Below are 13,528 nucleotides of genomic sequence, written 5' to 3'. Positions count from 1 at the left end.
CATAGCGACTACTAACTATATGGGTGCCCCGATAACTTCCATTGACAACGCGAAAATTTTGGATTGAACGTTTTTTCAATCTGTCTTTAATGATAAAAAAGGGAGCTACGATATATGAGTGTTATTTGATTGAATGAATTACAGCATTTTTAGTTTACTGCAGCTCTAAAACAATTTGGATTCGTATTCGTAGAACGTGGTATTGACGTTACATCGGAAAAAAAATTTGAAAAGAAACTACAACTTTAAAAAAATTAGATCGAGATGGTTTAATTTAGGCAGTGAAATTGATAATGCATTGTACGATAAAAATATTGGTGTCGCAATTAATCTGGATTGATTACGTAAAAAGTTGTATATATGAAACGTTTTTATTTGAATCCGTCTTTAATTATAAAACCGATAGCCGCACACCATGAATGATTACCGCTATTCGATTGAGTGCGTCACGGCGATTACCTGTCTTACTACAACTCTAAAAACAGATTCGGATTCGGTTAGGACGCGTTATTGACATTACGTTGAAAACCTAAATATATTGTTTACGTCACTATCCCGGTTAATCTGAATTGACTACGTGCAAAACAACTTAGTATTGTTTTTTTTAATCTGTCTTCAATTATAAAGCCGATAGTCACGAATGAGAAATGTTATTTAAATTGAATGAATTATAATGTCGGTTTTTTTATCTACTACAACTACATTTCGGACTCGAGTTCGATTTGTGTATAACATTCAATTGAAAAAAAATGTTTCTCCAATTATTATACGTCACCGCATTTGTAAAACAGACAGCTATCTTTACGCCAATGGGTGGTTTTGACAAAGCAAATATTCCTTATAGAACTTTGTAAACAATAATCATAACAAATAAAAGTGTTTTATCTCGACAGCTTGACTTTCAATTTCATGAAACATTTTTGAAAGTTCCTTTTACCTTTTTGAAATATTAACGGTAATTTAATAGATAATGAACGTTTTTAATAGATTTAATTATTTTAATTTTCAATATTGTACTGCGCTTAACATAAAAAAATTGTGCTCGTGTTCTTAGTTCTGGGTTAGGGAAAGCTCGTATCTAAGAATGAGCCAGGTATATCTCTGGCGGTATCCATGATCCGACACTCAAAACATAGTTAGGAAACCATAATAACAAAAACAAACAAAGCCCCTCAACGCAAATTTAATATTTTGACATTTTAAGAACAGTTTGTGATGTAATAAAAAAATATTTGACGTAACAATAACGGCGAACAGAAATCATATTTCTAAGAACGGTATTGCACACGTCGTTCCTATTTTAACAAGTATTTCAAGAAGTCAAAAATACATGAATATTTGACGTTTCATTGGCAATACGTACATTTCATAACTACGGCTTTGGCGCATATCGGAAGCAACAGACGACTTGAAACATTGTTTCAAATTGCCGATTGATATACCTTGTAAAGCAGCGATACAAGTAAATTCAATTAAGTCGGATTTGTTTAATATTATTTTGGTAATAGGTTTTGAACAGGCGTCCAAGAGGCAAGCTTATAAGTGGGGACAGGTAGATAATCAGATGAAAGTCATGCATAGAAGCCAACAATATAAATCAGTTTTTACTTTTGAGAGTTTTCTCGCGACTTCGGCCCGAGTATGACCATTATAGTAGCGACCATTTAACCTTATTACGTAGTACGGCACTTTGGCATAATTTAAATTCTCCATAGTTGTCATAGAAAAAGTTCGCGATATAAAGCTTCTGATGTGTATTGGGAGTAAGACTAAGTTTCGTAGCTTCAGGCAGTTATGGCTATAAATTACCGGAGTATTTTTTTAAAAGTTCCAAACAAAGTTTGTCTATATTATAATAACACTATGTTTGTTATTTTTTCAAAATTCAAATTACCCTAAACTTCAATTCCGTTATAAAGCAAATAGTTCGCCAATTTCGATGATTTAATTTTAATAAAAACTTGAAAATTTTGAGCAATTAATGGCGATTACCTGTGATGAAAAGATAATTAGTTTTTTTCATGTAATAATGTCAAACGCGGGCAACTAAAGAGAAGTTTGTGAAAGCGATTAGTAAGGTTCGCCCACGTTTTGTGAAACTAACAGCTATGATTAGGAACATGTTTAGTCAGTGGCATAATTGATGTAAATTGGATTATTTGTTGAGAGCATAAGGTTATATCATTTTATTATTTCGAAAAATATGAATTTATTGTGAAATTGAGTTAGGTTCGTGCCTTACTGCTTTATATATATAACAAGAAATGACCTGAAATTATGGCCTAACCCTAACCTGGTACACATACTACATTCCGTTGTCCGCCATCTTGGTCCACATACTTCGGGGCTACCGTCTGTAGTACATATTCAATATTCAAAATATTGTCGAATGCATTTGAATAAAAAAAAATATTCGGTTTTTTCATCTCCTATTTTTGACGTCATATATATGCATAATTAGTGCTCGATTTCTTTTCACAATTTCTCGGATATAAAGTTGCTTTTTAATCGTTTGGCGCGTAAGTGTGAAATCAACTGAGCTTGGATAGTGCAATGATAATATATGGACATAATCGACCGTAAACATAAGATGAAGTTAGGAATGCAAATAAATATTTAGCAAGTACGTAATGCTAATGATTCAATCATGGCAGTTGTGGAAATAGAGGCAAGAGAAATCATTTTATGGTTCCAGGAAACACCATTGGGATTTTTGCAGAATTATGGCAAGAAATGTAAGGTAAAAGGCAGATTCATTCTAGCTATGTCCAGTTACAGAAACGTATAAGTCTCAATACTTGCTGTTGACATATAGGCATAACTGTTGTGGTTATTTAAGCTTTAGTAGAGTCGTAAAAAACGTCACGAGGAATTTTTTGGTAGGAAAATGTAGAATAGAAAAACAGATGTATTTATTCGAGTTCTATTTAGTTACCTGGACAAAATTTATATTTAATTCGTTATCTCACGCAAGTTCTCAAAACAAGGCGTTGGGCAAGCAACGACAGTGATATCGAGTAAGCTACTTTACACGAATATTCGGTACTTCTGAAGTATGTGAACCAAGATGACGGAGACCGGAATGTAGTATGTGTACCAGGTTAGGGTTAGGCCATAATTTTATTCTAATTTTTGCTTATTTTGGTTCTATGAGTTCGGGGATTGTCTGTGTTAGCCAAGTGAATATACCCCCTGCCTATAGGTTTCAGTCCTTTACACAACTTGATGTGAAAATGTAAAAGTAGGCGAACAAAATTAGATACCTCCATATTGGTACACATACTTCCGGAGCGCCATATTTACTATACACAGGCACAGCGTGAGGGAATGAAAATTCGGTGCGAAGTGAAAGCCTTAGCGAAGATAAGCTATCTTGCTGTGAATTGAATCGCGAAACAGATTCTTTATATACCTGTGAATCTGTGATTTTATACTTAATCCTTAGGCCGTAGTTGGCACAAACTTTGAAGAGCGCAAAGTTAATAAAACAAACAAATAAACATGCTGATACAAGGTCGACACTTTGTGTTATTTACAAGTTTATAATAGACTGTTATTGCAATTGTATCGTCATATACATTTCCATTTAAGCTTTAGACGTGAAGGTATTTTGAATGGGGAATATGTATATATGTAGTCTATTGTGAATATTTTGGGATACACTATAAGTAAAATTTTATTTAGTGCAAAAGCTACAAAAAATGTTATAACATGCAGAGAATAGAGCAAACAAGATGATATTAATTTAGACAGAATTTTTTTATTTCTAACAGGCTTAAGTTGTAGATTCATAGATGAACATTTTGGTTACGATTGCCGTTCGACAGATATTAGCAAGCGCAAAATATTTTGTGGTGTATATGTAGCAGTGGAATTCACCTTTTACGAATATTTCAAATTGTGTTCTGCTATGGGTAAATCCCGGCACATATAAAAAACACCTCAGAATTTTTTGAAATATCAATAGAATAAATGCAAATTTTATAGAAAATGAAAATTCAGAATATCTAAATGATTCGATTTTGATCGAGTTTTCCAAATGCAAAATATTTCTGTTATTTGAATAAAGGGGAAAATTTCAAACAAAAACACTGGGAATCACCTTTACGAATATTTAAAATTGTGTATAAATGTAATTTAAAAACTCTTATTAAACCATTCTATCCTTCGAATTAAGGTAAACTGCATGGAATACGGAAATGTAGAAAATCGATTTCGGACGCTATCAATTTGGATACTTCTTAAAAACTCGAGTTTTTCAAACGCGGAATATTTCTTCTGTTATTTGACGAAAAGGGAATTTTGAACACACAAATTCCTAAAATATATCGATTTCGCATGATATCAATTTCGATAATTCTTTAAACCTTGCTATTGAGAAGGCGAAAAAATTGTTGCAAGTTTACCTTGCATATTCGTTCTGCATATAATATGTCAATCGATGGACCTGACCCTGACATAGACAGGAAATTGAAGAAACATGAAACTTTCGATATTTAGTTGGTTGAAAATTCGAAATGTATAAATCACCTCATTGATAAAAATTCGAAACGAAACGAATATTCGGTTTTGATATAACATTGTGGGGCGCTTTGGAAGTATGTATACACATATGAAGGTAATTAATTTTGTTCGCCTACTTTACATCAAGTTGTGTAAAAGGACGGAAGCCTGTGGGCAGGGTGTATATTCACTTGGCTAACACATACAGTCCCCGAACTCGTAATAGAACTAAAATAGGAAAAATCGGAATAAAATTACGCCCTAACCCTAACCTGGTACACATACTACGGAAGTAGTCATTATAGTAAAGAGATAGATGTTCAGTAGTCTACAGTCATGGGTACGGTAGTCTTAGTAAACAGTCTCCTATTTCTTATAGGGGATATAGAATAAACAAAGAAGAAAAACAAAATTATCAACAAGTGTTACTAACATAATCAAACATAGTAAATTGTTTCTACATAAAAGAAAAGTGATAATGTTGGAAGGATATTTCATATACCTCCGAAAATCGGAAAAACCATTTTTCCGAAATTTTCAAATTTATGATATTCGAAGCCGTTACAAATCTTAAAGAATTCTGTAAAGGATTTTGAAAATTTTCATTAGTATCATACTGTATTTATAATGCTGTATCCAATTATGTCAAACACCTTGTGACCATACCGACACCACGAACTCAGTTGCACAAAAAGATGGAAAATGTGTTATACAGTCTGTCGATTTACCCCACAAAATGAGTACTGTACTTGATGTAATTCTAAATCCGCTCTATTACTGTTTAGACATGGTGTCCAAAAATTACCGATTCTATAGTAATATCAATTTAAATTTCTTTGTCTTTGTTGTTTAGTAATAGTTCTTATTGTCCTTGTAGTCCTCATTTATCATACAATAAAATTTATTCAAACATAAAATTGCTATTACTATGATAGCGAGCGAAATTTTTAATTGTTATCACTATAAAATCGAGCGAAAATTTTAGGACACCCTGTATATTGTTGAACAAAGTATGTTCTTTAACCGCTTTTAAAAGTCATTGACCATCAAAAAACACGACGCCATAAGTTGCGATTCTGATTCTTTTAATCCTAATTAGACGCCAATACTCAGGCATTTGAATAGCACGCGTCACGTCTCGACAAAATCAGAGGGATATCAGGTAACTGTAACTTTATAACAACGTACTTGGCCTTGGCCTCAAGACCACCCAAAGTTACATGTTTATACTGGTGACGTATGTCGTAGGAAAAGCTCTAAAAGAGTTTCAGTAACAAAGTATTTAGACCGAATTCACAAGGGTTTAACTTCAAAGGAGAATGAGATAAGATGCCACTTCAGCCATTTCAGAAGATAGCTCCCCAACGAAAAACTATCTGTGATAAGTGAATTAAAACATGGCGGCTTGGATCAGTGGCTAAAGTCAGAGGTCCTAAATGAGCAGCCGGGATATACAAAGGATTTACGGTAGACAAGGTTCGATCTATGAAGATTTTGGGAATCGAATATCAGAATTAGGCTTACTTGCATAGCAGTAATGAATGTTGGCATACATTATGATTCTGTATCTCAGTAGATTCATAGAGAATGATTTGAAATTGAAATGGAGAGAAGAGTTTCAGAACATCAATCTGACTATGGCACTATAGTATGCCGTGTGTTTTTTCAGCACCAATCGTAATTGTATTCCTATTTCAAACATTGCCAAATACCCTTCCCTTCGTTCAAATAATCTGTCGGAATAGACGTACTGGATAAGAAATTCAGTTCTACTGTTGACTCCCAGTCTAACTAATTTTGTTCGCCTACTTACATCCAGTTGTGTGAAGGGACTGCAACCTATGGGCAGGGGGTATATTTACTTGGCTAACACAGACAGTCCCCGAACTCGTAATAGAACTAAAATAAGGAAAATCGGAAAAAAGTTATGCCCTGACCCTAACCCGGTACACATACTACGCGAGTACCGAATTTTATAGTCAATCCTTATTTTTTCAGATTTATTCTCTAGAGATATAGTTCTAGTATGGAGAAATAATTCTAATAAGTAATATATCCGAGTGAATAGTAGAAAGAGAAACAAAGATTGGCAGAAATAACTTGAAACCGTTACAATGATGATGAATCTATCTAACCCAGGAACACATCAACATCATGGAAGATATGGATTTCACCCACATTTTGCAGGTTAGAGGTTAATTTATTATTTGACGCTAATAGTACATATAGATAGTTTGAAGTGTTCTTGTTCTAGTTAAGAAAAAATGGCGGTGCTCCTGAAGTATGTGAACCAAGATGGCGCACAACCTGAACCCTAACTAGGTACAACTACAATGTTCAGGTTGCGCCAAGATGACGTACATACTTCAGGAGCTCCAAAATCGCCCTTCGTCTTTCTCAGCAACTAGATAGATAAATTTCAAATTCCAGGTTTGAAGATGGCCGTTCAGTGGTCGTAGATACAGGTTCAAATATTAAATTAAACAGAGGTGTAGGCAAGGGGTGGGTTTCGAGGGTCGAATCCGCCAGCTGATACCGTCAAACTTGACAATTAGAGATTTCAGAGCCTCCCTCCCTTCGACAATTCCTAGCTACGATTCTGGTATCAAGTGCGATTACATGGAATTTCAGATTCAGACCAATAGGTTGTAATACATATAAATAATAACATAATATACATTTTGGGATAGGTTAGAGTTGGGCCATAATTTTATGTCAATTTTTCCTTGTTTTAGTTCTATTACGAGTTCGGTGACTAGCCAAGTGACTCCCGTAGTAATTGTAATTGAAATTATAGCCTAACTCTATTCGGTGTCCGCCATCTTGGTTCACATACTAAGGGAGTACCGCCTTTCCATGTTAAGAGTTTGAAATAGGTTTTGGATGTTTTTCATATTCACGTAGGTACAAGATAGAAAGCGACAAAATATTTGTATATCCTAGAGTAAACGCCTTCGTTCGACTTCTCCGCTAGGATTTCTTAGAAAACCGTTTTCGTAATCGGAAAATATTTGAATAATATCGTAATTACTATATTTACGAGATCGCATAACGAAAAATTGACAACTACTTGTATATACAGGATAATTTAACTGAATTTTTTTTATAGTCTTTGTCCTAGTTTCGGGATATTTTTCACCATTTTGAGTAGTCATAATTTTCCAGTCTATTTTTGAGTAGACTTTCTGACGCTTACTATGTAATTAAGGACGTTAATTATGAAAATCATACCATGGAAGCAATTAGTTATGAATTGATAAGTAGATTCAATGAACATGTCCATTTTTAACAAGTTATTATGTGATGTTATATGATGAAATAATTGTATGGATTTAGGGAAAAAGTCATGTTGCCGTTGCTTTATTGACAGGCGGGCACGTTTCTATATAATAGAGACGTGGAGGGAAGATATTTCAAGGGATGTTTAAGTTCTGAAACTCTTGTTTTTCATTTTCCTCCTTCCTATTCGATTTTATTTATACTATTCCAAATGGTTACTATTCCAAATGGTTGCAATGTAGTAAAACACGAACACTATATTTTATATTACCAAATAAAAGCTGTAACATTGTAATTGTAAGAAAGATAATAATCAATTTTATAATATGTATTCTAGAAATGATCTTTCATTAATCTTATTAATTTTATTGAGGTTTATTTCAATAATTGTACAAAATTGAATCACACGCAAGCATGGAATATTCTGAATCTTTTTCTAAAAAATAAAAAATTGCTTAAAAATTCTACCATTATGGAATTCTGTAAACCAAAAGCGTTCCAAATTATCACATTAAATCACCCAACTTTCCACCCTACGAATCCCGATTTTTAAATAAGTTCAAAAGATTTTTTTATGTTGGAAAGCGAAAACGATTCCAAAAAGTACGCGACACACAAAGGCCGCGACAAAGTGGCGTCTATGGAAAGACCTACAATTAAAAACAATTACTATGTATTAGTACCAGTCTACGTGCTCTGACTAGAAATCTAATAAAAATTGATATTTTATCGAAGAGTCATTGTAGTATACATCAAGAAAATTTGGGATTTGAAGTAGCCATTATATGTATAAATGTCATATATTATGGGGAACCCCATGTGCCAGTAATAAAGATTATGGATCCTGTAGAATTCAATTAAGTCTATTAACCCTTTTATATGCCACCGCATTCCGCAGATTTCACCACCTCCATTCGATCGCCTATATAGATAGCATTTATGACTTTGAGGTAAATATACCTATATGATCTCCATAAAGTCTCAAAACAATTTTAAATTGCAAGAGGAATTTTTCGATACCATATATTGTTTTGGTCCTCAAAGATGTATTAAAACTTGAACAATTATTGATTAAAAAACAACAAACCTGGTTAAGATATATTGAAAACTGAATTCATAACAAAATTGAAATTGTAAAGGGATTTTATGGACACCCTGTATGTATTTCGATGTGCGTGTTGTAACTAACGGTAGCTACGCTTGTCGGTCCCAAAAATGTTTTAGTGAAATCAAAGCTAAAATCAGAATGCAAGTCTTGCCCAATTTTTGGCACTTAGTGTGTGTACCAGGTCAGAGTTGGGCCATAATTTTATTCCGATTTTCCTTATTTAGTTCTATTATGAATTCGGAGACTGTCTGTGTTAGCCAAGTGAATACACCCCCTGCCCATAGGTTTCAGTCCCTTTATACAGTAAAGTAGGCGAACAAAATTAGTTACCTCCATATTGGTACACATACTTCTGGAGCGTCCTATTTTTATATGGAAAAGTATCAAGGTAATGTCTCAACTGCTAATTGACTTTGAGTCATGCATGAAATTAGAAAGAAGATCATCAGTGTCAAGACGACTTGACTACTCGTCCCAAATCATATAACGTTTTAGTTCATCACATGAGTTTGGAGATTTTTTTTAAATCATTGAGTCGAACTTTGAAAAATAAAATATGATCATATCATTCATATCCGAGTTTGGGCCATTTCATAATTTTAAAAAATTGAAAAAAAAAGGATCCATGGCAGAGTTTGCGTGACAGTACTGAATATTAATTGTTTGATTTGAATACAAAATTGTTCTTATTGAAAGTAAAATATTTAATTACCATAAGTGGTAGGTTATAATTATCCGACAAGTGAATTAACCCTTCATGAAATCGGCTAATTTTAGTTCCTGTTCGCGGTAATTACACCTTCGCAACTTTAATCTGAATAATAAGGGGCGGCGATCATCGCTCATTTTGTCTTTCTATCGAATGTTTGTGCCAAGAATTTTGCCAACAATTCTTAGATTCCTCCATTTAAAATAGATTGGTAATAAACTGTAAAGTTTATTCTCAGTTTATTTTCCCATTTAAGCACGCACGCATAATAATTCAGCAATTTCAATGTACCTATAAAAACTTAGCAACTTGCCCTTCAAGAGGAAAACGTTACTTTGTGGTTCGAAAACAGCATAAGAAACGTCTCATATTGGTTACGAAAGGAAATGATGAAATTGTGTTTGAATTCGAAATATTGCCGCAAAAAGCAAAGATTCTACCCCTAAATTAATTAATGAATTTACAACATATGCGTATAAAATTGTGAAGATAATTAAAAAATCTGTTATTTCCGTCCTCGCCATTTTAGAGCGCACGCATGGTCATTTAGCAATTTAAAAATAACTATGAATATTCAGCTAATCAAATTGAAATGTAGTAAATGGGATACACTCGTTCAACGAGGTCATCTTTTTTATTGGTATCTTAATTAGTTGATAATGACAAAACTGAAATTTTGTAAATGATAACCTTTGATGTTGATGTTGTAATTGAAATGAAAACGATAATTTGCATGAAATTTAAGAACTTTTCTATAAAATAGTAATTAGGAATTGAGGAGACATTTTTAAAAGTAATTTAAAATTCCCTTTCAAGTACATTTTTTGAACATTCTCATTGATAAACGGTTTTGTCAAGTGTGAAGTGTTTTAATTTCCATTCTTGGATTAAAATTTCTATTCCTATTATATTCGCGAATGTAGAACGGAAAGCGATGAGATTAAATATCTTGAAAGAGAAGTGAAAACTCAAGACAGTAAATGATTTTACTATAAAGATAGAATGCATCGTAAACGAAGTGCTTTTAAACGAAGTGTAGCATATAGGCCTACATGTAATCTCTTTTTATCAAGTGAGACCAAATACCTTAAGTCAGGGTTGGGCAATTAGCCAATTATTTTTTTGAATGGGCCGATTAAAAATAATGGACCTGGTTACTGGACCGGGACACAGAACTCAATATAAAAAACTATGAATAAAAAACAATTTATTTACAACAGCTAATCCAAGAGCTTGACTAACGTTTATATAATATTAAGAGCAATAATGTAATAATCGGAATAATTATGACGTGTTTTTCATTGATATTTTCAACAAAAGTCTATATCCATAAAAACGATCGGTTTCCTCGGTAAAATACAGTACTGGAAGGATTCTATGAGAGTAGTAATGCGGACACGCTGTACTGTAGGATTTTTCGATTTACTGCATGCTGGTATAAATGTTGCAAACCAGCAAATGCTAGTTAATTCACCTCATTTTTTAACAGTAATGTCTTTGATATTCCAATAATACCTTGCGGTTAGAAACGACAGAGATTTGCGGTTGTCCATAGAAACCGTTCACAAAGGTCGATCCATAGAAATGCGATATGTCGGCAACATTCAGAATATCAATTTTTCGGATTTATTTCCGGTATTTAGTAGATCACACATGCTAATTAGAATTTAATACAATTGAAAGCACAAGCATTCGAATGTTCTAACCACAAACGCCAATCAAAGGGTAAAATTACTCAGAATAGAGAGGCAATGAAAATGTAAGAATACGCTGACAAGGAAGGTCGAAGAGCAGGTCGCGGTCACAATCGTCATAGAAATACGTTGTCAGTAATTGTCAAACAAAACCGCAAGCAATTCATAATTTGACTATTTAGAAATGAATAAATCTGGCAACCTTCGATCCTTTAATATAAAATTTATAAATAAATTTTGAATAGGAATGAAATAATCTTTTTCCACGAATAGCAAGTACATCAGTGAGCTTACGTAAGAGCAACATTTTAAACCAGAAAAGTATTTGCTCAATATTTGCTGTAGTACAACTATTGATATTCTTGACCATTATTACTATAATGGTTATTTAAGTACTCCCGAAGTATGTGAACCAATATGGCGGACACCGAAACGTAGTATGTGTACCAGGTTAGGGTTAGGCCATAATTTTATTCAAATTTTCCTTATTTTGGTTCTATTACGAATTCGAGGACTAGCCAAGTGACTCCCGTAGTATTTGTACCTGAAATGATGGCCTAACCCTAACCTGATACACATACTACGTTCCGGTGTCCGCCATCTTGGTTCACATACTTCGGGAGTACTGTTTTTTATACACACAGAAACTACCCAAACTTCAGGAAAGCGCGAATGAGACTCGCGCTTAACGCTATCAAAAAATCCATTAAAAATTGAATAAAAAAGTAGATTTTATGCGTAAGGAAGGAGGAATGAAGAGTTCCAAAATAGGCGAAGGAGATAAAAGAGTGTGTATAAAGTCCTTATATTTTTTAAATTGCAAAGGAAATTTATCGATATCATATATTGTTTTGACCCTCACAGATGTATTCAATGAAGTAAGAATACTTGTCTTGAACAAGTAATGATCAAAAAAAAATCTGGTTAAGATGTATTTCCAAATTAACAAAATTTAAATTGTAAAGGGACTTTCTGGACATCCGTTATAACGAAAAAGTTTTGGAATCACTGGGTTAGACCATGGTCTAACGTCTCCAGACAAAACAAGATATAGCTACAAAGTTCAATTGCCGGGCCCAGTTATTTTAATAAGATTTTAGAAATATGGAAATAAAATAATTTCGTCTGCGGGTCTGCCCCATTTTGGCTGTCCAAGCTAATTAATATGGATAGAGAATAAATAAATTTATATTTGCAAAGTCGAACGTTAAAATGAAAGTGACTGTAAATAAACTACAATACGCAAGTGCTCTTGTCATAGCTTTTCATCAAAATGCAACTCTTTGCAAGATCGCAGATACGACTTCGATTTAATGGATATTTCGAGATGATTCGTATGATGGTTTTCTTATCTATAATTAACTTGGAATCATAACCGGACATAAGACTGTGGTGCGCTAAATAATTGAGCCGCCCTACCAACTTTCCTCACTTAGGGGATATATGAAAATCCTGTCCTAATCCGTGTTAATGTCCGACAAGGGTTGCAAGTCGAAATATTTTCTTAATTTTACAAAGCTCACGGGCGCCACCTTGCTACTTTATAATTATGATTTGTTGTGAACAAAAAACGAGGGTTAAATATGATTCCAATAAATCCAGGCGCATGGCGTTTCGCTTGTCTACTTGCTAGGGTCGCGAATAAAAATAACTACCGTATTATACAGGCCATACGGCGCTCTATCGATAAATTGCTTTGATTGGTCTATTCGCACATAAGGCGCACAGGCTATAATATGCAATCCGTGCTGGTACTGGTTTTAAGTGCAGGCAAGAAAGCATAAAGCATTACTAAATCCATACATAAGTCGCAACCGGCTTATAAGTCGTACCATCACTTTTTGAGAAAAAAAGGGTTTATAAGTGTACCTTATGCGTCTGTAAAATAGGACAAGCTTTTCAACGGCCAGCAATATTAGTAATAAATAACTGTAACTCTTTCTATGTGTCGTTTGCAGGTTTGAGTTATTTGTTAAATGAACGGCTATGTGGATCGCTCTAAACCAGGCCATTACTTAAAAACGTACGTTAAAATCTACTTTCGCCTAGATTAGGGTTACCATATTTGAAAAAGCAAAATTCCGGACAGTGCATGACTATTTTCATGACCTCGTAGTAAAAAATATGCGCATGGTACGAAATAACAATGTTCTGTATTAGCAGTGTGCACAGTACGATTGCAGATGCAGTAAAATTCCGGATTCCGGACATTTAAGCATTTTTTAAATTCTTCCC

The 13,528-nt window shown here is 33.7% G+C and overlaps 2 protein-coding genes across 6 annotated transcripts in view; one reads left to right on the top strand and one right to left on the bottom strand.

Moving 5' to 3' along the window:
- The window catches only part of LOC120337761 (transcription initiation protein SPT3 homolog), a 62,807-nt gene that overhangs the window by 46,139 nt on the left and 3,140 nt on the right, over positions 1 to 13,528 (bottom strand). The window lies entirely within an intron of this gene.
- LOC120337759 (uncharacterized) overlaps positions 6,539 to 13,528 on the top strand; it is a 78,086-nt gene continuing 71,096 nt past the window's right edge. For 3 of the 5 annotated variants that reach the window (XM_039405639.2, XM_039405641.2, XM_039405638.2), the window contains exon 1: positions 6,541 to 6,690. In XM_039405639.2, the coding sequence (XP_039261573.1) occupies positions 6,618 to 6,690 (73 nt within the window). In that variant the 5' untranslated portion in view covers positions 6,541 to 6,617. Of the gene's footprint in view, positions 6,691 to 13,528 lie in introns of all 5 variants that reach the window. The other 2 variants (XM_039405640.2, XM_039405642.2) reach the window with 2 other exon arrangements.

The sequence above is a fragment of the Styela clava genome, chromosome 10, assembly GCF_964204865.1.
Source record: "Styela clava chromosome 10, kaStyClav1.hap1.2, whole genome shotgun sequence".
In the NCBI taxonomy this organism is placed as follows: Eukaryota; Metazoa; Chordata; class Ascidiacea; order Stolidobranchia; family Styelidae; genus Styela; species Styela clava.
The sequence above is the reverse complement of the archived record's forward strand: the minus strand, read 5'-3'. Positions and strand labels throughout refer to the sequence as shown.